This window comes from Stegostoma tigrinum, chromosome 39 (assembly GCF_030684315.1).
Source record: "Stegostoma tigrinum isolate sSteTig4 chromosome 39, sSteTig4.hap1, whole genome shotgun sequence".
Lineage (NCBI taxonomy): Eukaryota > Metazoa > Chordata > Chondrichthyes > Orectolobiformes > Stegostomatidae > Stegostoma > Stegostoma tigrinum.
This window is the reverse complement of record NC_081392.1, coordinates 4,242,192-4,269,628: the sequence shown is the minus strand read 5'-3', so window position 1 is coordinate 4,269,628 and position 27,437 is coordinate 4,242,192. Positions and strand designations below refer to the sequence as shown.

General features: G+C 48.8%; 1 protein-coding gene across 1 annotated transcript in view; it reads right to left on the bottom strand.

Annotated features, from left to right (window-relative positions):
- Window positions 1-27,437, bottom strand: part of LOC125447720 (spectrin beta chain, non-erythrocytic 4-like) — a 184,419-nt gene that overhangs the window by 126,844 nt on the left and 30,138 nt on the right. Inside the window, exons 8-12 of the mRNA XM_059641028.1 lie at window positions 27,153-27,265; window positions 25,562-25,749; window positions 20,000-20,117; window positions 13,470-13,628; window positions 11,411-11,713 (exon numbers count right to left, since the gene is read on the bottom strand). Coding sequence (XP_059497011.1) covers window positions 11,411-11,713; window positions 13,470-13,628; window positions 20,000-20,117; window positions 25,562-25,749; window positions 27,153-27,265 — 881 coding nt within the window. The remainder of the gene's footprint in view (window positions 1-11,410; window positions 11,714-13,469; window positions 13,629-19,999; window positions 20,118-25,561; window positions 25,750-27,152; window positions 27,266-27,437) is intronic.

Genomic DNA, 27,437 nt, shown 5'->3' with positions numbered 1-27,437 from the left:
TTGAGTTTCTCTGACAATTTCTATTTCTGCCCTGACTTTACTCTGTATGTCTCCAACAAAGCTTCTTGGTGTGTTCATTGCCCTATCTTTTCTTCACTTTAGCCAGTCACAAAAGCAGAGTTCCCCATGAGTCAGCGAGCATGTTTGACACCTTTTTGGAACATTCTGAGGAATGTTTCCCTAGAGTGTTCCTCCTACATGCATACTGCTGGGAGATCCAAGCTGCTTCAGGAGTCAGGTATTAGACAGTAGACATATCCTGCTCAGCACAGTTAATTTTTAAGTGATCCGAACTTTGATAGAGGGCTAGTTGGCTTGGGGGAGGACACTGCAGTCAGGACCATGTTATTTAGAACCATAGACATGATACAGCACAGAAGGGGGCCATTTGGCCCATCTTGTCCATGCTGACCCAGAGATACCCTTTCTAATCGTATCTCCTTGCACACATAGCCCTGCAGTTTACTGCACTTAAGGTGCATAGCTAGGTACTTTTTAGAAGAGTTTAGGGTCTCTGCTTCCACCCACCAAATCAGACAGTGAATTCCAGACACTCACCACCATCTGTCTAAAGCTGTCTTTCCTCACCTCCCCTCTAATCCTGGCCTGAATCTAGGTGTTTCAACTCGCTGCCACAAGAAACACATTCCTTCTGTCTACTCCATCTCAATTCCTCACAGTTGTATATACCTCATCACCCCCTCAGCCTGCTCTGTTCCAAGGAGAACCACCCCAGCCTCTCCAATCTCCCCTCGTAGCTATAATTCTCCAGGTCTGGCAATACTTTAGTGAATCTTCATGACACTCTCTCCAGAGAAATTACACAGTTTCTGGAAATGTGGTGACCAGAACTGCATACAGTCCTCCAGGTGGGGCCTCACCAGTGCCTTATACAGTTTCATCATTATATCCCCATTTCTGTGTTCTATACCTTTGCCAAGGAAGGAGAACGTTCCATATGCCTTCTTTACAACCTTATCTTCCTGTACTGTTACCCTTTTGTGCACTTCCATGTCAAAATCTGTCACTTCACCTCCCACTTCCAATATATTCCTTTTTATTTTGTACTGCCTTTTACAGTGTGACCTCCCTAAAGGCAAAACCTCGCACTTATCCGAGCTGAACTCCATTAGTCACTTCCCTGACCATTCTGCCAAACCATTGATTTCATTTTGGAGCTATCCTCTGCACTATCCACTACATGGCCACTTTTTGTATCTTTTGCAAATTTCCCAAGTGTTCTCACCCCAACCCCAACTTTAAGTCCAAACCATTAAAGAATAAAACAGCAGCAGTCCCAACCCTGAGCCCTGAGGAACATCACTTGAAACAGCTTTCTATTTGCAAGGACAGTCATCAATGTTTGATAGAGGGCTAGTTGGCTTGGGAGGGGACACTGCAGTCAGGACCATGTTATTTAGAACAATAGAAATGATACAGACAGAAGGGGGCCATTTGGCCCATCTTGTCCATGCTTACCCAGAGAAACCCTTTCTAGCAGAGACCTTTGTTCCCTGCTCCTAAGCCAACTTTGGATCCTATTTGATACATTACCCTGTATTCCATGTACTTTTACTTTTCTGACCGATATACCATGTGGGACCTTGTCGTCGGGATTGGGAATTAGGACCTAAAAGCTCTATATCCAGGGATATTGAGCTGCCTATTTTGCCTCTCCTTTAGAGATAGTACGAACTGCAGTTGTTGGAGTCAGAGAGAAGACAGTGTGAAGCTGGATGAACACAGCAGGCCAGGCAGCATCAGAGGAGCAGGAAAGTTGATGTTTTGGGTCAGGGCTCTCCATTGACATTTGTCCAGCCAAAGTGGATCACTTCCAACAACACTCAGCATTTGTCAGGATAAGGTGGGTTACTCCCAATGGCAATCATTGAGACCAAATGGACCACTCTCAGTGATTTTTCAGTATGTCACTGCAAAGTGGATCACTTCCATCAGCAATGCGAGTGCAACATTGGTGACAAGCAGTCACATCGTGAAGACAAAGTGGATTACTCCCAGTAACACTGTTGGGACAAAATGGATCACCCTGGGGGCACGCTGTCAGCAAAGTGGATAATGTATGGAAATAGAGTGCTTTGTCCGATAGAAAGTGATCCATTTTATTTCCTGAGAACCTTATTGTAACTTTCAGCTTGACAATATTGCTGGGAATGATCCATTACATTCTTTAGTGTGATCTACTCTGGCTGGACACTGTTACTGCAGTGAACCACCCTGTCTCACAAACATAAGATACAGGAGCAGAATTATGCCATTCAGCCCATCAAAGCTTATCCACCATTTGATCATGACTGATGTGTTTCTCGACCTTAATCTCCTACTTTCTCCTCATAAGCCTTGATCCACTTACTGATCAAGATCATATCTATCTCTGTCTTTAAGACACTTGGCCTCCACAGCCCTCTGCAGCAATGAGATCCACAGGCTCACCAACCTCTGGCTGAAGAAATTCCTCATCTCAGTTCTAAATGGTCGTCCCTTACTCTGAGGCTGTGCCCTCAGGTCCTAGTCTTTCCTACCAGTGGAAACATCTTCTCCATGCCCATTTTAGCCAGCCCTCTCTGTATTCTGTTAGTTTGAATCAGATCCCACCTCCCCATCCTTCTAACCTCCACACAGTACAGACCCTGAGTGCTCAACTGCTCCTCATATAACAAGCCATTCATTCCTAGGATCATTCTTGTAAACTTTCTCTGGACCCTCTCCACCACCAGTACATTCTTCCTTAGATACTGGGTCTAAAACTGCTCACAATAATCCAAATGCCGACCAGAGCCTTATACAGCCTCAGCAGTACATCCCTGCTGTTGTATTCTATCCCTCTTGAAATGAATGCTAACATTGCATTTGCTTTCCTAACTGCCAACTGAGCCTGCATGTTAACCTTAATAGAATCCTGAACTAGGGCTCCCATGTCCCCCTATACTTTAGACTTCCAAATTCTTTCAACATTTAGGAAATAGTCCACATCGCTATTCTTCCTGCCAAAGTGCATAACCTCACACTTTACCACTTGTATTCCATCTGCGACTTCTTTGCTCACTCTCCCGGCCAGTCCAAGTCCTTCTGTAGCCTCCCTGCTTCCTCAACAACACCTGCCCCTGCGCCTATCTTTGTGTCGTCTGCAAACTTAGCAACAACGCCCTCAGTTCCTTCATCCAGATCATTAATGTATAACATGAATAGTTGTGTTACTAATACAGACCCCTGTGGAACTCCATTAGTCACCAGCTGCCAATATGAAACAACCCCTTTATCCTCACTCCCCTGCCTGCTGCCATTCAGCCAATTCCCTATCGATGCCAAGTGTGAAGCTGAATGAACACAGCAGGCCAAGCAGCATCTCAGGAGCATAAAAGCTGACTTTTCGGGCCTAGACCCTTCATCAGAGCCTCTGATGAAGGGACTAGGCCTGAAACGTCAGCTTTCCTGCTCCTGAGATGCTGCTTGGCCTGCTGTGTTCATTCAGTTCCACACTTTATTATCTTGGATTCTCCAGCATCTGCAGTTCCCACTATCTCCCTATCCATGCCAGTTGCTTTCCCCTAACACCATGATCTTATTTAGCAGCCTCCTGTGTGGCACCTTGTCAGTTGCCTTCCAGAAATCTAAATGGCTCTCCTTCGTCTTACTTGTTTGTTACCCCCACAAAGAATTCTAACAGATTTGTCAGGCACGACCTCCCCTTGATGAAGCTGTGCTGCTTCAGCCCTGTTTCACCAAGCACTTCCAAATACTCCACAGTCTCATCCTTAACAATGGATTCTAAAACCTTACCAACAACCAGGATCAGGCCACGTGACTTATTGTTTCCTGTCTTCTGCATCGCTTCCTTCTTCAACAGGGCTGTTACATTCACTATTTTCCAGTCCTCTGGCACCCTCCCTGACTCCAGTGATTCCTGAAAGACCACCACCAATACCTGCACAATCTCCTCAGCTATCTCTGTCAGAACTCTTGGGGAGTGGTGCATTCTGGTCTGGGTGACTTATCCATCTTCAGACCTTCCAGCTCCCCCAGCACCTTCTCCACAGTGATGAACACTACACTCACCTCTGCCCCCTGACTCTCAAAGTTCTGGAATGCTGCTGATACCTTCCACTGAAAAACTGATGTAAAGCTCCTGTTCAGTTTCCTTGTCATTTCTTTGTTCCCCATTACTACCTCTCCAGTCTCATTTTCCAGTGGTCCGATGTCCATTATTGACTCTCTCATCTTTTGATTATCTAAAAACACTCGCGCAATATTCTTTTACATTTAGTTCATTCTCATATTTCATCTTCTCCTCACTACTGCCTGCTTAGTTAGCTTCTGCTGGTTTTTAAAGGCTTCCCAATCTTCTGGCTTCCATCTAATCTTTACCACATTGTTTGCTTTTTCTTTTGCTTTTATGCTTGTCAGCCACAGTTGTCTCATCTTCCCTTTGGTATGTTTCTTCAGCCTTGAGATGTTTTATTGCTGTGCCTCCCAAATTAACCCCGGTCCAAAGATGTGCAGGGTAGGTGGACTGGCCATGCTAAATTGCCCCATAGTGTGCAGGGATGTGTAGATTAGGTAGATTATAGGGGGATGGGTCTGGGTGGAATGCTTTGAGGGGCAGTACAGACTTGTTGGGCCAAAGGGCCTGTTTCCACACTCTAGGGATTTTATGATCTATGAACTGCCTGCCATTGCTGTTCCACTGTCTTCCCTGCAAGGCTCCCCTTCTAATCAACTCTGGCCAGCTCCTCCATCGTATCTTTGTAAAGATACTTTTACTCAATTGTAATACCTCTCCAACTGCAGAGTGGATTCTATCATATTATGGTCGGCAGGTCTTGACAGTGTAGGATCCCAGGAGTGTTCTACCAAGATGCCAGGAACACACTGTCAGGAGAGAGTGAATCCGTCCCAGGATCACCGTCAATCAGGTATCAAACTACAAACCACTGCATGTGCTGGAAATGCTCAGTGGGAGAAGCTGTAGAGACAGGATCAGTGTTAGTGATTCCAGTCACTGGGAGGTGAGGGGTGGGGATAGAATCTGAAGTGGGTGAGGAATGTCGTCAGACCGTCTGGAATCTGGTCTAGGAGAAGCAGGCACGTCTTGCATTTAGGTGTGAGGGGCACTGTCGCCAATGTCTTCAGAATTCCACCGCCCCCACCCCTCCCCAGTCTAAGGCCGATCATGACAGTCACTGTCAGACACAGACAGTGGGTCCCAAGCTGGCCTGCCACTCACTTCACCTTCAAAACATCGTCGGATCCTGAGACCCTCTCTCAGGCCTTTGGTCCCTCCATACTTCACCGGTTCACCGCTCCGGCAACCATCTTGTACAAAAACAAGAATTAAGAGCTGGAGTAGGTCATTTGGTCCCTTAGGCCTGCTCTGCCATTCAAAATGACCCCATCCCCATTCCATGATAACCTTCAACTCCCTTGTTGGTCAAGGATGAATCTCACCCTTACAGGCATAGGGACACAGAGGTGTACAGCACAAAAACAAACCCTTTAATCCAACTTGTCCCTGCCAATTACATATCTAAAATTAATCTAGACCCATCAACCACTATTTGGCCCATATTCCACTAAGCTCTTCCTATCTATGTACCCATCCAGATGCTTTTTAAATGTTATAAATGTACCAGCCTACCCCACATCCTCTGGCTGCTCATTCCATACACGCACCACCCTCTGCGTGAAAACATTGCCCCACAGGTCCCTTTAAATATTTCCCCTCTCACCTTAAACCTATGCCCTCCAGTTTTGGACTCCCCCACCCCAGGCAATAGACCTTGTCTATTTTCCTTATCCGTGCCCATCACAATTTTATAAATCTCTACAAAGTCGTCCCTCAGCCACACACGTTGTGGCAAAAATAGCTCTATCCTTTTCAGCATCTTCCTTAGAGCTGAAACCCTCCACCCCTGCCAACATCCTTGTAAATCTTTTTTGAACTCTTTCAAGTTTCACAACATCTTTCCTGTAGGTGAAAGACCAGAATTGCACACAGTATTCCAATAGTAACCCAACCAATGTCCTGTACGGCCACAACATAGCCTCCCAACTCCTATACTCAATGCACTGACCAATAAAGACAAGCATACCAAAAACCTTCTTCATTATTCTATCTGGCTGTGGCTTTCATGTTCAAGGAACTATGAGCCTGCTCTACAGGGTCTCTTTGTTCAGCAACATTCCTCAGGATCTTACCAATAAGTGTATAAGTCCTATCCTGATTTGCCTTTCCAAAATGCAGCACCTCACATTTGTCTAAATTAAACTCCATCTGCCACTCCTCGACCCATCAGCCCATCTGATCAAGATCGTGTTGTACTCTGAGGTAACCTGCTTCGCTGTCCATTACACCAACAATTTTGGTGTCATCTGCAAACTTACTAACCATACCTCCTATGTTTACATCCAAATCATTTATAGAAATGATGAAAAGCAGAAGACGCAGCACTGAACCCTGTGGCACACCACTGGTTACAGGCCTCCTTTCTGAAAAGCAACCGTCCACCACCACCCTCTGTCTCCTACCTTCGAGCCAGTTCTGTATCTAGTGGATTGGTTCTCCCTGTATTCCATGTGATCTAACCTTGCTGAACAGTCTACCCTGAGGAACCTTGAACACCTTACTGAGGTCCATACGGATCACATCCAATCCTCCTCATTACTTCTTCAAAAAACTCAATCAAGCTAGTGAGACACGATTTCCCACACACAAAGCCATGCTGACTACCCCTCAACAGTTCTTGCCTTTCCAAATACATGTAAATCCTGTCCCTCAGAATCCCCTCCAACAACTTGCCCACCACTGATGTCAGGCTCATCGGTCTGTAGTTCCCTGGCTTTTCTTTACCACCTTTCCTAAATAGCGGCACCTCACCCGTGGCTATGGATGATACAAATATCTCAGCAAAGGGCCCAGCAATCATTTCCCTGGCTTCCCACGGAGTTCCAGTGTATACCTGATCAAGTCCTGGGAATTTATCCTCCTTTATGTGTTTTAAGACATCCAGAGGAAGCTCTGTGGTATGAACATTTTTCAAGATGTCACTATTTACTTCCCCACATTCTCTATCTTCAATATCCTTCACCACAGTAAACACTGATGTAAAATACTTGTTCAGTATCTCCCCCATCTCCTGTGGTTCCACACATAGGCAGGCTTGCTGCTCTTTAAGGGGCCCTATTCTCTCCCTAGTTACCCTTTTTAATGTATTTGCAGAATCCCTTCGGAATCTCCTTAACCCAATTTGCCAAAGCTATTTCATGCCCCTTTTCGCCCTCCTGATTCCCCTCTTAACTATACTCACATTGCCTTTAAACTCTTCTAGAGATTCACTCGATCCCTGCTGTTTATACCTGCCATATACGTCCTCCTTTTTCTCGACCAAAACCTCAATTTCTCTGGTCATCCAGCATGACATACATGTACCAGCCTCGCCCTTCACACCAACAGGTACACATAGCCTCTGGGCTCTCGTTATCTCATTTCTGAATGCTTCCCATTTTCCAGACATACCTGCAGACATCAGTCCCCAAACAAATTTTGAAAGTTCTTGCCAAATGCTGTCAAAACTGACCTTCGTCCAGTCTGGAGCTTTAACTTTTAGATCCAGTCTATCCTTTACTATCACTATTTTAAAACTAATAGAATTATGGTCACTGACCCCAAAGTGCTCCCCCACTGACATCTCAGTCACATTCCCATGCCTTATTTCCCAAGAGTAGCTCAGGTTTTGCATCTTCTATAGTACGTCCATCCACAAACTGAGTCAGAAAACTTTCTTAACAAATTCCTCTCCATCAAGCCCTCAACACTACGGCAGTGTCAGTCTATGTTTGGAAAGTTAAAATCCCCTACCAAAGCCATCCTATTATTCTTCCAGATAACTGAGATCTCCCTAAAAATTGTTTCTCAATTTCCTGCTGATTGTTGGGGGTGGGAAATCTATAGTACAATCCTGGCAAGGTGATCATCCTTTTCTTATTTCTCAGTTCACCCAAATAACTTTCCCAGATGTATTCCCAGGAATATTCTCCCTTGGCACAGCCATAAAATTTTCCCTAATCAAAAACACCACGCCCCCTCCTCTCTTGCCCCCCTTTCTATCCTACCCAGAGCATCTCTACCTTGGAATATTAAGCTGCCAGTCCTGTCCATCCCTGAGCCAAGTCTCAGTAATCGCTATAATATCCCAGTCCCATGTTCCCAACCATGCCCTGAGTTCACCTACCTTACCATTAGGTCTGTTGCATTGAAATAGATGCTGTTTAACTTATCAGTCTTACCTTGTTTTCTGCTTTGCTCCTGCCTGCCCTGTCTGTTTGACTTGCTCTTTTTCCCAGCTGCACCAGTCTCAGACTGATCTCTTCTTACTAGTTTAAATTCTCCCATGCAGCTCAAGTGAATCTCCCCACCAGCATATTAGTCCCTTTCTAATACAGATTAAATCCATCCTTCTTATACAGGTCACTTTTGCCCCAGAAAAGATTCCAACGAGCCAAAAATGTGAATCCTTCTCCTTGCACCAGTTCTTCAGCCACACATTTACCTGCTTTAACTTCCTATTCCTACCCTCACTAGCATGTGGCACCGGGAGTAATCCAGATATTAGTATCCCCACCCCCAGTAACCTCCTTTTAAATTCCTGCTTAATGTTCTATATTCTCTCCTCAGAATCTCATCCTTTTCTCTTCCTAGGTTGTTGGTTCCAATGTGTACAACGATTTTCTGTTGGTCCCTCTTCCATCTCCAAGATATCCTGGGGCAACAAACCATTCTGGTAGCTTGCTGATGGGCACTGAAATGTCTGTTTGTGCCTCTGACTAGACTGTGCCCTGTTACAATCAATAGCTTGGAACCTGATGTACCCCTTGTTACAGTAGAACCAGTCTCGGTACCAGAATCCCGGCTGTCAGCGCTACATTCCCCTGAGAGCCTACCTATCACCCCCTACATTTTCCAAAACAGCATACTCGTTTGAGATGGAGATAGCCACAGGAGACTCCTGCATGACCTGCCTCTCTCTTCTACCTTTCCTGGAGGTAATCCATCTGCCTGACTGTATCTTTGTTTAATCTCCTTCCCTGCAACTGCCGTCCATCACACCCCCAGCTCCTGGAAATTCCTCATTGTCTCCAACTGCCGCTCCAACCGATCCACGCAATCTGATAGGATTCGCAACCAAACACTCTTCCTACAAGCATAATCATCAGTAAAATGGAAACCCTCGCTAATCTCCCATGTATGACAAAGTCCATCTTTGCACCTTAACAACCTACAGACCCAGAAAATAGCACAGTCTTATCGTCCTAAAAACCCTGCTCCAGGCTAACTTAGTACTTACATTTTAATACTTTTAAAAGTTTAATCAAGAGACAGGGACAGGTGTCAATAAAAATATAAAATCACAAACAACCTACTCTGCTCATTATTGTAGATTTATAAAATTAATTAAAAAGTAAGACTAGACTTTAAAAACTAACCACATAGCTGCTCCCCTGCTATGATCTCTCTACCACCTCTCAGATTTCTCCAAGGTTAACTGTGAATTTCACCATTACTTTACTTTTCCTTTGGTGAGGTCTAATGTCCAGATGTACTTGAAAGCAAACAGCAGAGGCAGACAGCTGTGCAGGTTCACTGCTGGGTCAGACAGCTGTGCAGGTTCACTGCTGGGTCAGACAGCTGTGCAGTTTTATTTCTCTGTTTGATTCATCTCCAAGGTGGTCACTACCTTTGTTTGTCTTCTTCCATTTTACAGTGCTCCTTAAAAATATTCAATGATCTGACATCCATACCCATTAACATAGAATTGCAGAATCCCTACAGTGTGGAAGCAGGCCATTTGGCCCATCGAGTCCACATTAAACCTCTGAAGGGCATCCCACCCGGACACATTCCCACCTTATCCCCATAACCCCACAATTACCATGGCCAATTTATCTTGCATATCTCTGGGCACCACAGGAAATTTAGCATGGCCAATCCACCTAACCTGCACATCTTTGGACTGTGGGAGGAAACCGGAGGACCCAGCGGAAACCGACGCAGGCACGAGGAGAATGTGCAAAACTCCATACAGTCACCTTATGTACTTATGGACATCTAAAATCCCACTGCCCATGTCCTAACATGCACCTCATTTTCCCATTTGCCCTACATTGGCCTCCTGGTCACGCTCCATGACAATAATGAACTTTAACATTGTTGGTCTGGCTTTCAAACCTCTCTGTAGCCTCACTTCCTCCCTATTCCTGTAATCTCTTTCACTTCCTACAACCTATCCAGATCTCTGTGCCTCACCAAACCTTGAACATCTCTGACACTAATTACCCATAGCCACCTACACCCCAGGCTCTGGAATTTTATCCTTTCATTGGACATGGGGGTTGCGGGCAAGACCAGCATATGTTGCCCATCCCTAATCATCTTTCAACTAAGGGGCTTGCCAGGGCCATTTTGAGGTAAGTTACAATGTTGCAGGTCTGCAGTCAGGCCAAGTCGGTCCAGCAAATTTCCTTCCCTAAAGGGCGTTAATGAACAAAATGGTTTTATTACAATAACCAATGATAGTCATCAAGGTCACCAACACCAAGAAAACCCTTAGACTTTTCTTGACAAATTTAAATCCCATCAGCACCCAAGTTTTGACTTGAAACGGTGGTCTCAGAATATGAACCAGGGCCTCAGGATTATCAGCCCAATGACTATTCTACTGTTAGGTTCTTCTTAGACATCCATATCCCTCATCGTCTATTCTCCTCCTCAAACCCATGTCTTTGGCCAAGCTCTTGGTCACCTGACTGAGTCCCTCGCAGTGCTGAGCAGTCTTCAGTCATTCTGCGACTACTGCTCTAGTGAAGCAGCTGGGTGTATGGCATGTAAAGAAAAGTGCTATAGAAAGGCAGGCTACTGTGGGCAGGGATTGGGATTGGAAATGGCAGGGCTGGACTAAGGGTGGAGATTGGGGGATGCTGAGAGTGTGGGATTGAAGAGACATGTCAGGAGTAGGGAGGAGAATGGGAAATAGGACATTGGGGATGGAAAATTGGGAGTAGGGGCTGGGAGGGGGGGGCGTGAGACGGGGGCAAGGTTAGAGTTTGGAGCAGGAGGCTAGAGTCTGGGATGGGAGAGAGGTGTCCGGGAGTGGGAAATGGAATGGAAAACAGGATATTGGGAATCAGGAGCAGAGAATGGGAGTGGGCAGGAGATGAGGGTACGGATGGAACTTGGAGAGGATGTTGAAACTAGGATCAGTGGGAGGTGTCAGGGAATGGGAAGGAGAATGGGAAACAGGGAGCAGAGTACAGGATTCACTTGGAGATGGACGTGGGGTGAGAGAAGGGGAGCAACAGGTTAAAGGGTATCAGGGGAGATAGGCTGTGCCCTCCTCACCTGCATCTCTTCCATCCAGTCAATCATGTGAACCATTTCCTGGAAGGTCTTCTGCAGTGAGAGGTTGAGCTCGAGCCGTGCCCTGCGAGCGGCCAGTGTCTCCTCCAGGAAGCTCCACAGTCGCAAGATGTTATCTTTCTGAGCAGTGATGCGCTTGATGTCATAGTAATTCTCCGAGTCCAGTTCCAGAGCCAGCTCCGTGATGACCTGCACTCGCTCCTTGTATGAAGATACATCAGCCTCGATCGCCTCATGCTTCTTCATCGCTGCCTCGACCGCTGGGAGATCGTAACCAAAGTTATCCTGAGAGACAAATTGAAGCAGATTACAGCTTGTGTGCTAGTGGACTGGACTTGCAATCCAGAACCTCAGGCTAATACAGGTTCAAATCCCGCCAGGGCCAATGGTGAAATGTGAATTTATTCTTTTTTAAAAGAGAATTAAGAGCGTAAGAATGATGACTGGTGATTGCTGCAAAAGGCATCAACGTCCTTTAGGGAAGGAAATTGTACCTGGTCTGGCTTAGACGTGACTCCCGAACCATAGTAAGGCACTTGACACTTACCTGCCCTCTGGGCAATTACGGATGGACATTAAATGCTGGGCCTTGCCAGGGACATCCACATCCCATGAAGGAAAAGAAGGCTTCCCACCAGGACCCATCCTCATAGGGTAACGGAGTTAGAAATTGTGGGAGTGGGAGCCATTCAGTGTTTCTCTGAGAAGGTGTAATCTTAACCAAATGGACCAATCATAAAGAGAGCGCAGGCACAGAGAGGGGGTGAGGGTGGGCGCGAGGCCGTGGTAATGACATAAAGATTTAGGTGTGGCCGGACAGGTTGGGGTTTCTGTTCAGGTCAGAAATAGAGGCAGAATACAACTGCAAGGAACCCTTTGGGAAGTTCATTGCAAGCGGAGATTTTCTCAAATATGCCACTGATGAGTGATCAGCGTTTTCTCACGTACGTCTGCGGGGACCAGTGAATACTGCCCAGGAGGAGATTTATCATCAGCAATGGGTTGAAGGGTAAAGGAGACTGGGCAGGAAAATGGAGGTGATGAACCGTGATCACAGAGCAGACTCGAGGGGCTGAATGGTCTATTCCTGCTCCTAGTTCTTACCCAAGGGAGGGGGGCTTGATGACCAGGCAGCATTTATTGCCCACTCCTAATTGCTAAGAGGGCAGTTAAGAGTCAACCACCACCGTGGGTCTGGAGTCACATGTAGGCCAGACTGGGTAAGCCCGGTTTCCTACCCTAAAGGAAATCAGTGAATCAGATGGGGTTTTTTTTTATGATAATTGAACTGGACAATGTTAGGTCAGCTTTTTATTCCGGACTTAATTTTTATTGAATTCAAATTCCACCATTTCCACAGCAGGATTTAAACTGATGTCCATAGATCAATATTTGTGCATTACCAGTGCAGTGTCATTACCACCTCACTGTTACCTCCTCTATGTGCAGGGGAACACCACACCTGCAAGATCCTCTCCGAGCCATACTCCATCCTGACTTGGAAATATATCACCATTCCTTCACTGTCGCTGGGTCAAAATCTTGGAATTCCCTCCCTGACAGCATTGTGGGCCACACACAGCACGTGGGCTGCAGAGGCTCCAGAAGGCTGCTCACCCCCACTTTCTCAAGGGGCAACTAGGGACGGGCAATAAATGCTGGGCCCAGCCAGCGATGCCCACATCCCATGAATAAATGTTGAGGGACTGGCGTATGTTCCCATTAAAGGCCAGATGGGTAGATTTGGCAAACATTCTGCAAAATCATGAAGGGTTTTGTTACCTCCCAGTGACAGAAGGGACACTGAGCAGTGAACAGACTGAAGATCATTAGAAAACACTCCACTTAGAGATGACGAGAATTTCTTTCTGTCACAGCTTGTCGAATGGAAATGGCGCTGCTGAAAGGTTGTTGAAGTCAGCTCCGACAATGACACTCCAAAGTGATTAAGGTCAGGATTGGAAGGGGGACATTGTTACAGGGCAATGGGGAAGGAGCAGGGGCTGGGGGCTAGGGTCTTCCAAAGGACGTGGAATCCCACCTGGGAGATGAGCCGCTGGTTCTCGTTTAGCCAGGTCTCGCGCATGGCAGCCTTGTGGTCAAACCGATGGGCCAACTGCTCGAGCTTCTCCTGCCGAATCAGCTCGTTCCGCAATGCCACCTCACGCTCATGCTCCGCCTTTTCCAGTCTCTCCCAGGCCTTAGGAACAAAAGACACAAGTAAGACAGAGATCAGGACCAGTAGGAGGCGATACTACAACCTAGAAAGAGTGAGAAACCGTGATCGGCCAGAGAGAGACAGTGACAGAGAGACCAAAGGAGCGAATGGGACTCAGACAGTGAGAATCACAGTCAGAGAGAGATAAACTGAGAGATTGAGAGCAACAGCCAAAGTGACAGAATGAGAGACAGAGAGACAAAAAGAGTGGACGATAAGAGTGAGAAACACTCAGCATGAGAGAGGCGAAGAGAGACAGAGATACAGTGAGAGAGAGAAACAGTGAGAGAGTGACACACAGTGAGAGAGTGACACACAGTGAGAGAGTGACACACAGTGAGAGAGAGAAACAGTGAGAGAGTGAAACAGTGAGAGAGAGAAACAGTGAGAGAGAGAAACAGTGAGAGAGAGAAACAGTGAGAGAGAGAAACAGTGAGAGAGTGACACACAGTGAGAGAGAGAAACAGTGAGAGAGTGAAACAGTGAGAGAGAAAAACAGTGAGAGTGACACACAGTGAGAAAGTAAGTGATACTGAGTGAGAGAGAGAGACAGAGATAGACAGAGATACAGTAAGAGAGTGACACACAGTGAGGGAGAGATACAGTGAGAGAGAGAAACAGTGAGAGAGTGACACACAGTGAGAGAGAGAAACAGTGAGAGAGAGAAACAGTGAGAGAGTGACACACAGTGAGAAAGTAAGTGATACTGAGTGAGAGAGAGACAGAGATACAGTGAGAGAGTGACACACAGTGAGAGAGTGACACACAGTGAGGGAGTGACACACAGTGAGGGAGAGATACAGTGAGAGAGAGAAACAGTGAGAGAGTGACACACAGTGAGAGAGAGAAACAGTGAGAGAGTGAAACAGTGAGAGAGAAAAACAGTGAGAGAGAAAAACAGTGAGAGAGTGAAACAGTGAGAGAGAAAAACAGTGAGAGAGAAAAACAGTGAGAGAGTGACACACAGTGAGAAAGTAAGTGATACTGAGTGAGAGAGAGAGACAGAGACTGACTGGGGGAAAGACACAAACACCCAGTGTGATGGATTGACTCAGAGTGAGAGTCTGCCGATATGAAACTCTCACAAATCCAACAGCCAAAACGTTCTCGGTTCCAATCACCTGTAGAATTCGAACCAGATCCTTCTAGGCTGGATATTCACAAAAAAAAACTCTAATAGTGAGGAGACTTGTTTCCGGAACTGCCCTGAACTCCATTCAGAGGAGAAACTAGACTTATTTCCGAAAAAAACTTGGAAGAACTGAAGAAAAGCCAACTCAATTTTTAAGCCGTCTGTAATGAGAACAACACCAGTGGCCTGAAAATCCCCGACTGTCACAAACTCAACAGGATAAATATCTTTCCATTTACATAATGGGAGTCTTCAGTCAGCTGTTTTCTAACACTTAGTAACAATGACGGGATCACCCAGTGTGTTACTGTGGGTAATAGGGTCACCCTGTGTGTTACTGCGGGTAACAGGGTCACCCCGTGTGTTACTGCGGGGAACAGGGACACCCCGTGTGTTACTGCGGGGAACAGGGACACCCCGTGTGTTACTGCGGGGAACAGGGACACCCCGTGTGTTACTGCGGGGAACAGGGACAGGGACACTCCGTGTGTTACTGTGGGTAACAGGGACAGGGACACCCCGTGTGTTACTGCGGGTAACAGGGACAGGGACACCCCGTGTGTTACTGCGGGGAACAGGGACACCCAGTGTGTTACTGCGGGGAACAGGGACACCCCGTGTGTTACTGCGGGGAACAGGGACAGGGACACTCCGTGTGTTACTGTGGGTAACAGGGACAGGGACACCCCGTGTGTTACTGCGGGTAACAGGGACAGGGACACCCCGTGTGTTACTGCGGGTAACAGGGACACCCCGTGTGTTACTGTGGGTAACAGGGACAGGGACACACCGTGTGTTACTGTGGGTAACAGGGACAGGGACACCCCGTGTGTTACTGTGGGTAACAGGGACAGGGACACCCCGTGTGTTACTGTGGGTAACAGGGACACCCCGTGTGTTACTGCGGGTAACAGGGACAGGAACACCCCGTGTGTTACTGCGGGTAACAGGGATACCCCGTGTGTTACTGTAGGTAACAGGGACACCCAGTGTGTTACTGTGGGTAATAGGGACAGGGACAGGGACACCCCGTGTGTTACTGCGGGTAACAGGGACAGGGACACCCCGTGTGTTACTGCGGGTAACAGGGACAGGGACACCCAGTGTGTTACTGCGGGAAACAGGGACACCCAGTGTGTTACTGCGGGGAACAGGGACACCCCGTGTGTTACTGCGGGGAACAGGGACAGGGACACTCCGTGTGTTACTGTGGGTAACAGGGACAGGGACACCCCGTGTGTTACTGCGGGTAACAGGGACAGGGACACCCCGTGTGTTACTGCGGGTAACAGGGACACCCCGTGTGTTACTGTGGGTAACAGGGACAGGGACACACCGTGTGTTACTGTGGGTAACAGGGACAGGGACACCCCGTGTGTTACTGTGGGTAACAGGGACAGGGACACCCCGTGTGTTACTGTGGGTAACAGGGACACCCCGTGTGTTACTGCGGGTAACAGGGACAGGGACACCCCGTGTGTTACTGCGGGTAACAGGGACACCCCGTGTGTTACTGCGGGTAACAGGGACAGGGACACCCCGTGTGTTACTGTGGGTAACAGGGACACCCCGTGTGTTACTGCGGGGAACAGGGACAGGGACACCCCGTGTGTTACTGTGGGTAACAGGGACAGGGACACCCCGTGTGTTACTGTGGGTAACAGGGACACCCCGTGTGTTACTGCGGGGAACAGGGACAGGGACACCCCGTGTGTTACTGTGGGTAACAGGGACACCCCGTGTGTTACTGTGGGTAACAGGGTCACCCCGTGTGTTACTGCGGGGAACAGGGACAGGGACACCCCGTGTGTTACTGTGGGTAACAGGGACAGGGACACCCCGTGTGTTACTGTGGGTAACAGGGACACCCCGTGTGTTACTGCGGGGAACAGGGACAGGGACACCCCGTGTGTTACTGCGGGTAACAGGGACAGGGACACCCCGTGTGTTACTGTGGGTAACAGGGACAGGGACACCCCGTGTGTTACTGCGGGGAACAGGGACAGGGACACCCCGTGTGTTACTGCGGGTAACAGGGACAGGGACACCCCGTGTGTTACTGTGGGTAACAGGGACAGGGACACCCCGTGTGTTACTGCGGGTAACAGGGACACCCCGTGTGTTACTGTGGGTAACAGGGACAGGGACACACCGTGTGTTACTGTGGGTAACAGGGACAGGGACACCCCGTGTGTTACTGTGGGTAACAGGGACAGGGACACCCCGTGTGTTACTGTGGGTAACAGGGACACCCCGTGTGTTACTGCGGGTAACAGGGACAGGGACACCCCGTGTGTTACTGCGGGTAACAGGGATACCCCGTGTATTACTGTAGGTAACAGGGACACCCAGTGTGTTACTGTGGGTAATAGGGACAGGGACAGGGACACCCCGTGTGTTACTGCGGGTAACAGGGACAGGGACACCCCGTGTGTTACTGCGGGTAACAGGGACAGGGACACCCAGTGTGTTACTGCGGGGAACAGGGACACCCAGTGTGTTACTGCGGGGAACAGGAACACCCCGTGTGTTACTGCGGGGAACAGGGACAGGGACACTCCGTGTGTTACTGTGGGTAACAGGGACAGGGACACCCCGTGTGTTACTGCGGGTAACAGGGACAGGGACACCCCGTGTGTTACTGCGGGTAACAGGGACACCCCGTGTGTTACTGTGGGTAACAGGGACAGGGACACACCGTGTGTTACTGTGGGTAACAGGGACAGGGACACCCCGTGTGTTACTGTGGGTAACAGGGACAGGGACACCCCGTGTGTTACTGTGGGTAACAGGGACACCCCGTGTGTTACTGCGGGTAACAGGGACAGGGACACCCCGTGTGTTACTGCGGGTAACAGGGACACCCCGTGTGTTACTGCGGGTAACAGGGACAGGGACACCCCGTGTGTTACTGTGGGTAACAGGGACACCCCGTGTGTTACTGCGGGGAACAGGGACAGGGACACCCCGTGTGTTACTGTGGGTAACAGGGACAGGGACACCCCGTGTGTTACTGTGGGTAACAGGGACACCCCGTGTGTTACTGCGGGGAACAGGGACAGGGACACCCCGTGTGTTACTGTGGGTAACAGGGACACCCCGTGTGTTACTGTGGGTAACAGGGTCACCCCGTGTGTTACTGCGGGGAACAGGGACAGGGACACCCCGTGTGTTACTGTGGGTAACAGGGACAGGGACACCCCGTGTGTTACTGTGGGTAACAGGGACACCCCGTGTGTTACTGCGGGGAACAGGGACAGGGACACCCCGTGTGTTACTGCGGGTAACAGGGACAGGGACACCCCGTGTGTTACTGTGGGTAACAGGGACAGGGACACCCCGTGTGTTACTGCGGGGAACAGGGACAGGGACACCCCGTGTGTTACTGCGGGTAACAGGGACAGGGACACCCCGTGTGTTACTGTGGGTAACAGGGACAGGGACACCCCGTGTGTTACTGCGGGTAACAGGGACACCCCGTGTGTTACTGTGGGTAACAGGGACAGGGACACACCGTGTGTTACTGTGGGTAACAGGGACAGGGACACCCCGTGTGTTACTGTGGGTAACAGGGACAGGGACACCCCGTGTGTTACTGTGGGTAACAGGGACACCCCGTGTGTTACTGCGGGTAACAGGGACAGGGACACCCCGTGTGTTACTGCGGGTAACAGGGATACCCCGTGTGTTACTGTAGGTAACAGGGACACCCAGTGTGTTACTGTGGGTAATAGGGACAGGGACAGGGACACCCCGTGTGTTACTGCGGGTAACAGGGACAGGGACACCCCGTGTGTTACTGCGGGTAACAGGGACAGGGACACCCAGTGTGTTACTGCGGGGAACAGGGACACCCAGTGTGTTACTGCGGGGAACAGGGACACCCCGTGTGTTACTGCGGGGAACAGGGACAGGGACACTCCGTGTGTTACTGTGGGTAACAGGGACAGGGACACCCCGTGTGTTACTGCGGGTAACAGGGACAGGGACACCCCGTGTGTTACTGCGGGTAACAGGGACACCCCGTGTGTTACTGTGGGTAACAGGGACAGGGACACACCGTGTGTTACTGTGGGTAACAGGGACAGGGACACCCCGTGTGTTACTGTGGGTAACAGGGACAGGGACACCCCGTGTGTTACTGTGGGTAACAGGGACACCCCGTGTGTTACTGCGGTAACAGGGACAGGGACACCCCGTGTGTTACTGCGGGTAACAGGGACACCCCGTGTGTTACTGCGGGGAACAGGGACAGGGACACCCCGTGTGTTACTGTGGGTAACAGGGACACCCCGTGTGTTACTGCGGGGAACAGGGACAGGGACACCCCGTGTGTTACTGTGGGTAACAGGGACAGGGACACCCCGTGTGTTACTGTGGGTAACAGGGACACCCCGTGTGTTACTGCGGGGAACAGGGACAGGGACACCCCGTGTGTTACTGTGGGTAACAGGGACACCCCGTGTGTTACTGTGGGTAACAGGGTCACCCCGTGTGTTACTGCGGGGAACAGGGACAGGGACACCCCGTGTGTTACTGTGGGTAACAGGGACAGGGACACCCCGTGTGTTACTGTGGGTAACAGGGACACCCCGTGTGTTACTGCGGGGAACAGGGACAGGGACACCCCGTGTGTTACTGCGGGTAACAGGGACAGGGACACCCCGTGTGTTACTGTGGGTAACAGGGACACCCCGTGTGTTACTGCGGGGAACAGGGACAGGGACACCCCATGTGTTACTGCGGGTAACAGGGACAGGGACACCCCGTGTGTTACTGCGGGTAACAGGGACAGGGACACCCCGTGTGTTACTGTGGGTAACAGGGACAGGGACACCCCGTGTGTTACTGCGGGTAACAGGGACACCCAGTGTGTTACTGCAGGTAACAGGGACACCCCGTGTGTTACTGCGGGTAACAGGGACACCCCGTGTGTTACTGCGGGGAACAGGGACAGGGACAGGGACACCCCATGTGTTACTGCGGGGGACTGGGACACCCCGTGTGTTACTGTGGGTAACAGTGACACCCCGTGTGTTACTGTGGGTAACAGGGACACCCCGTGTGTTACTGTGGGCAACAGGGACAGGAACACCCCGTGTGTTACTGCGGGTAACAGGGACACCCCGTGTGATACTGTGGAGAACAGGGGCCGAGTCAGTGGGCCCTTGCTCAGTCAATGCTGTGAATAGTAAAGGGAATGTAGTCAGTGATTGCTCACCTTGTTGATGTCGGAGATCAGTTTGCCCTCATGGGGTACGTATGGCTTTTGGTTGTTCGCTCGAAGTTTACTCTGGATGGTGAAAAGCAGAACCTCCAGATTGCCCTTCTCCTCAAACCTGAACAGAAATCAAGTACAATTTTCACTGGTGTAGCACCTTTCACACAATGCAACATCCCTAGGCACTTGACAGCCAATATGTAAAACACATTCTGACGCTCAGTTACAGATGGAGCTGGCATATTTTGGCAAAGAGGCAGATTTTGATGACTGACTTAAAAGTTGGACGGTCATAGAGAAGGAGGGAAGAGGCTTCAGAATTTGGGACCCAGTCAATAGAAGTCGCGACCCTCAATGGTGGAACGTTTGGAATGACCAAGAGTCCTGAATTCGGGGAGTGCTGATATCTCAGAGAGTAGTGGGGCTGCAGAGGCAGCGTGGGTTTGAGAAACCATGGCAGGGATTTTAAAACAAAGGTGTTGCCTGACTGGAAGCCAACATTAGTCATCATGGGTGATTGTGGAATGGAACCCACTGAGAGTTAGATACAGGAGCTAGAGGGTTGAACAACCTCGGGTTTCTGAAGGATACAATGCGGGAGAACAGCCAGAAGTGATTTCCAATAACCTGGAGGCAATGGGTGAGGATTTCAGCAGCAGATGAGACTGGGGCATCAGTGGGGTGAGTACACAATGCAGACACGTGTTCACCAAGTTCATGTCAGGATGAAATGTTCCAGCAAGATTACAGAGCAGAGCGGCTTCATCTCAGATCAATCTCAGATCATCTCAGTCAATCACAAGGGAATGGAGTTCCAAGAAGGAGCTGAGAACCTCAGATGACTCCTGGCTTTGAGGCAGATTGTCTGAGAGATCGGAACCAACAACCTCAGCTGGAACCTCATTCAGTGATTGGCCACTGATCGTCCAGGCAACCGCACTGACTACCAATTGCCTGGCGGTATTGAGAGGGGGAGGTAGCGGCAGCATCGCAACCAGTGACCCCGAGACTCAGACCTCAAACCATGGCACACAGTTCAAATCCCATTGCAGTCCAGGACCAGGGAGGGGAGTCAGAGCAGAGCCCAATCTGTGGGGCCCACTAAGGTCGAAGGGCCCAGTCTGGAACAGCTCGGTGTGATAACTACCCCCAGTGATGACAACCATTATCAATCATCATTAAAACCCCTTCTGGGTCACTGGAAATCTGCAGTCCTTACCCGGTCCGGCCTACACATGACTCCAGCCCACAGCAATGAGGGTGGCTCTGAATTGCCCTCTGAAATGGCCCTAAAACACAGTTCAAGGGCAATGAGGATGGGGGACTAAAGGCAGGTGTTGCCAGTAATTTCCAACTTCCCTAAAAATGATAGATTGCTTAAAATTGCTGTTTGTGGAAGCTTGTCATGTGAAATTTAGAAACACAGAACCCCTACAATGAGGAAGAGGGCCATTTGGCCCATCAAGTCCACAACAACCTTCCACACAGCATGAACAAAAACAAAGTTGCTGGAAAAGCTCAGCAGGTCTGGCAGCATCTGTGAAGGAAAAAACAGAGATAGCATTTCAGATTTGGTGCCCCTGAGGAACGGTCAACAGACCCAAAGCGTTAACTCGGTTTTTCCTTCACAGATGCTGCCAGACCTGCTGAGCTTTCCCAGCAACTTTGTTTTTGTTCCTGATTTACAGCATCCACAGTTCTTTCAGCTTTTTGTCCATTCAGCAACTCACCCAGAACTACTCAAAAGGAATTTGGCCCATATCCCTCTAAAGCTTCCCTATCCATGTCCCCATCCAGATGCCTTTTAAATGTTGTAACTGTACCAGCCTCCACCACTTCCTCTGGCAGCTCGTTCCATACACACACCACCCTCTGTGTGAAAAAGTTACCCCTCAGGTCCCCTTTAAATCTTACCTCTCTCCCCTGAAACCAATACCCTCTAGTTTGGATTCCCCTACCCTAGGAAAAGACCTTGTCCATTCACCCTATCCATGCCCCTCATGATTTCCCTCAGTCTCTGACGCTCCAGGGAAAATAGCCCCAGCCTATTCAGCCTCTCCCTGTAGATCAAACCCTCCAACCCTGGCAACATCCTTGTAAATCTTTTCTGAGCCCTTTCAAGTTTCACAACATCCTTCCTACAGCAGGGAGACCAGAATTGAACGTAGTATTCCAAAAGTGGCCTCACCAACGTCCGCAACGTGACTTCCCAACTTCTGTACTCAATGCATTGACCAATAAAGGCAAGCATACCAAATGTCTTCTTCACCACCAGGTCTACCTGCGTCTCCACTTTCAAGGAACACGAACTTGCACCTCAAGGTCCCTTCGTTCAGCAACACTCCCCAGGACCTTACCATTAAGTGTGTAAGTCCTGCCCTGATTCGCCTTTCCCCAAATGCAACACCTCACATTTATCTGAATTAAACTCCACCTGCCACTGGATTCTGGGTAATCCCAGACGGAGGACGGGAAAAGACAGAGGACGGGAAAAGATGGAGGATGGGAAAAAATGGAGGACGGGGAAAGATGGAGGACGGGGAAAGATGGAGGACGGGAAAAGATGGAGGACGGGAAAAGGCGGAAGACGGGAAAAGATGGAGGATGGGAAAAGATGGAGGATAGGAAAAGATGGAGGATGGGAAAAGATGGAGGATGGGAAAAGATGGAAGATAGGAATAGATGGAGGATGGGAAAAGATGGAAGATAGGAAAAGATGGAAGATAGGAAAAGATGGAAGATGGGAAAAGATGGAAGATGGGAAAAGATGGAAGATGGGAAAAGATGGAAGATAGGAAAAGATGGTGGCTGTGAGAGCAGCTCGTTTTAATTTTGAGGTATTTTCAGTGTCGGAGCTGATTTTCTCAAATTCTAGGAGTAGTAATTGCTGTTTTATAAACTGTTAAATTGCTTCAGAACTTTGAGAAAGAAAAGACCAGAACAGGGTCACATTAAAAAGGAGGGAGGGAGAGAGAGAGAGAGAGACAGCAGTGACCAGGTGGGAAGTGAAACAAATGGAGAAGTAAAGCTGCACAGCTGTGTGAACCTTCCTTCAGTGCTGGCTGTTCTGCTCTTTGGCTTCAAGTATCTCTGGGCATCGGAGGTCAACTAAGAAAAACCACACAAGTGCAATTCAATATCTGGTGGCCTGGGTGAGGGAATGTCAGCGGGCACAGGGATGTTAGACGGCATACAACAGCAGCAGCAAAAAAAACTATAGTTTAAGGGGTCAGTAATACATCTGGCACTGTCTTTACACTGTCAAAAACAGATGTTAACCTCTGCTCACACAGCAGCCTATTTTCACCTCCTCATGGTCCCCACTATCACCTTTTCTTTCTCCCTGATATTCTGTCATCTGTCCCTTTGCCTCCCTAACTGTCATTTTCTATCTCTCTCATACCTCCACTCACTCCTTCCTCTCACAACCCCCCAACCCCACCATCAGCACAAATACCACCTCTGCCCAACTACCATTGATTCTGAAGAATCATGGAATCCCTAAGTGTGGAAGCAGGCCATTCAGCCCATTGAGTCCACACCAACCCTCCAAAGAGCATGCCATCTAGACCACAACCCTCTACTCTATCCCTGTAACCCTGAATTTCCCAGGGCTAACCCACTTAGCCTACACATCCCTGGACACTATGGGGCAATTTTGCATGGCCAATCCACCCTAAACTGCACATCTTTGGACTGTGGAAGCACCCAGAGGAAACCCATGCAGAGAATGTGCAGACTCCACACAGACAGTCGCCCAAAGGTAGAAGTGGTCCCGGGTCCCTGACGCTGTGAGGCAGCAGTGCTAACCACTGAGCCACCGTGCTGCCCCACTTAAAAAGCTACTGGACTGGAAAACAGTAACTCTGCCTTCTCTCCACCAATGCTGCCTGACATGCTGAGTTCCTCCAGTAATTTCTGTTTTAGTGCCAGGTGATGCCTAGCTTCAATGAGAGAATTTATCAACCTTCCCTTGGCATTCAAATCCATTAGGGTCACTGCATCTGGAACGAAACCTCAGGATATGTGATTATTATTTGGAGACTGAGGTTCTACATTGGAGTAAAAATGAGTTTTAGTTTTGGTTCCATCAAGGTCAGCGATTTGAACAATAAACCAAAAAGAGCAACACCTTCAAGGGAGCACGTGATTTTGATAAATGGATAGAAAACCACCGGGGCAGACAAATGCTAAGGTGTTTGCTGACTTGAGTTTTACAACCCAGTGAGAAAGAACGGGAAAACAAGTTCATTCAGAAAAAGCTGTTGATTAAAAGAGAAAAGGTCCCTAACAGCAACAGAAAGGTTACAAGCTGTTCAAGCTGTCAGGGTTGGTGAAAAAGTTCAGAGTTAGCCACAGCAGTAGGAGGTGCTAGAGATGAACGCACCCTCCAAGGTTACTTTCATGAGGTTAAGGAACTCCATGATAATTAATAAGTGAGCTGAATTAGCAGTTTATTTAATGAGCTTGGGAAGGAACTTTAACCAAAGAAAATTGTTCGGATTTGCGAAAAAGGAGCTGATTTTGGCCATGTTGGCTAAACAAAGAGCTTTAGTATGGAGATACAGGTGACTATTCACCAAGATTTGGATGTCTATGGAGTTGCTGTTGGGGTAAAAGGTCTGATCTTTCTCTCTGATACTTGTATTTACACCATTTCAAATGACTGTGGTATTGTCTAAATCAGGTGTGGCATTGTGTAATACACTTTTATGTTCTTTGTTAAAAGTACATGGGGTAGCCTCTTGTGAATATGCTCAGTGATTAAGCCCCACAGTAAACAAAGCTGGAAGAAAAGATTATAACTGGCTAAGCTGGGTTTCACTCTGGGATATGGTTGGTCCAATATTACCATCAGTTGGGATCATAATAAACACTCTGTTGTCACCATGCTGGGGATTACCCCTGGCCAGAAATTGAACTGGACCATCCATGTAAATATAGTGGCTACAAGGCAGTCAGAAACAAGGAATGCTGTGGTGAGTAACTTATCTCCTGACTCCAAAAAGCCCATCCATTATCTAGGGCAGGGAATGAGAGCTTTAAAGAGCAGCACTGCAGCCTCACAGCACCACCAATCCCTCCACCTGCATTACTCTCAGTTGCAACAGTGTGTACCATCTACAAGATGCACCAAGGCTCCTCTGACAGTATCTTGCAAACCCATGATCTCTACCCCTGGAAGGACAAGGGCAGCAGATACATGAGAATACTGCCACTTCCAAGTTCCCTTCCAAGCCACTCACCACCCTGACTCGGAAATATATCACCGTTCGTTCTGCTGTTGCTGGGTCAAAATCCTGGAATTCGCTCCCTAAGGGCATCGGGGGTCCACCTACAGCATGTGGACTGCAACCGTTCAAGAAGTCACCACCATCTTCTCAGGAGGTAACTAGGGACGGGCAATAGATGGGTGTTCCAGCCAATAACAGCCATCTCCCATGAGCAAATAAGAGAACATTTTTTCTATTTACACTAACAGGTATACTCTGCAACAGGGTCAGATTGTCTGTGCCTATGATGATACCCAGTGAGTGTATCCGCCTCACACTCAGTGCCTACTTTAAAGGTTTCTCCACAGTGCAGTAGTTGGTGAAGGCTTGCAGTTGCTGTTGAACGCCAGTTAATGAGTTTGCAAATCGTTGATTGCTGATCAGAGCGATAGTTTGCTCAATCCATTCGAGCAACTCAGATGCCAATGTCTCATATCTCGTGATAATCTGTTCAATCTCCAGAGCTTTGTCCAGGACCTGTCGAAGAAACAGAGAGAGAGAAAGAGAGAGAGAGAGAGACAGAGACAGAAAGAGAGAGAGACAGAGAGGGAGAGAGACAGAAGGACGTACTTGAGGGACAGTACAACAAACAGAGGTCGAAAGACAGAGACTGGCGGAGATAGAGGCCCAGATTTGAGCTAAAAAGAATATACAATCACAAAATTTCCACCAGAGTGGGGGAGCTGCAGGATGAAATCAGGCTCACCGACTCCAAAAGCAGATGTTAGGAGGATATGGGGACAGCTGAGTGTAAAGGTGAGCTGGTCAGTAGGAGCAGCTCAGTTTTCTACATTGTCCCCAAACACTTCCAGGACAGGGACAGCATGGGATTAGATACAGATAGGCAGACGGACAATGAGAGACATGCAGAGGGAGATTTTGCACATTCTCCCTGTGGGTTTCGTCCCACAGTCCAAAGGCACGCTGGTTAGGTGGACTGGTCATGTTAAATTGTCCATAGTGTCCAGGGACGTGCAGACTAAGTGGGTGAGCCACTTGGGAAAAGACAGGGTTACAGGGATAGAGAGGGGATTTGGGACTAGATGGGATGCTCTTCTGAGAGTCGATGTGGACTCAATGGGTTGAATGACTTGCTTCCAAGCAGGAGGGTTTCTATGATTCTACAAAACAGTGAGAGACAGTGAAGGCTAGTCAAAGATAGTGAGGGATAATGGGAGACATTGGGTAACAGTGAGAGACAGTGGGAGACAGCCAGGGACAGAGGGAGACAGCAAGGGGCAGTGAGGCACCGTGAGAGACAGCGAGGCACCGTGAGAGACAGCGAGGGACAGTGAGAGACAGCGAGGGACAGTGAGAGACAGCGAGGGACAGTGGGAGACAGCCAGGGACAGTGGGAGACAGCCAGGGACAGAGGGAGACAGCAAAGGGCAGCGAGGGACAGTGAGAGACAGCGAGGGACAGTGAGAGACAGCGAGGGACAGTGGGAGACAGCGAGGGACAGTGGGAGACAGCGAGGGACAGTGGGAGACAGCGAGGGACAGTGGGAGACAGCGAGGGACAGTGGGAGACAGCGAGGGACAGGCAGTAGGACACAGGCATGGGGTACGGTGACAGATAATGAGATAGCAAGGTACCACATAGAAATACAGTGACAAACAGAGAGACATCATGAGATACAGTGAGGGGCCACACACGCCCACCTGGGTCACTGGTGTCCTTCAGGGAGGGAAATTTGCCATGCTTACCTGGTCTGACCTACACATGACTGCAGACCTACTCTGCCCTCTGAACAATTAGGGATGGAAAATAAGTGCTGGCCTAGCCAATAGGACCACACCATAAGATATGAATGGAGAAAAATAAAGATTCAGGGAAAGACCCTTTGGCCTGCGTTCTTTTACTGCAAAGTCATCTCTTACCTTTCCAATCCGCTTCCCCTCCACAGCAAGAGCCTTCATTTTGGAAAAGTAATGATAATAGGAGACGACATAGGTGATAATGGACTTCTCATCGGGATTCTCCGTGTTCACATCTGGTAGAACAGTTCAACATTTCCAACATCAGAAATGCAGAGGTGAGCCTGGTCAGTATGCACCAATGTTACAGAAACCAGCAACAACTCTGTACATATTCTCCATCAAACATTCCCCAGGACAGGGACAGCACGGGGTTAGACACAGGGTAAAGCTCTCTCTACACCATCC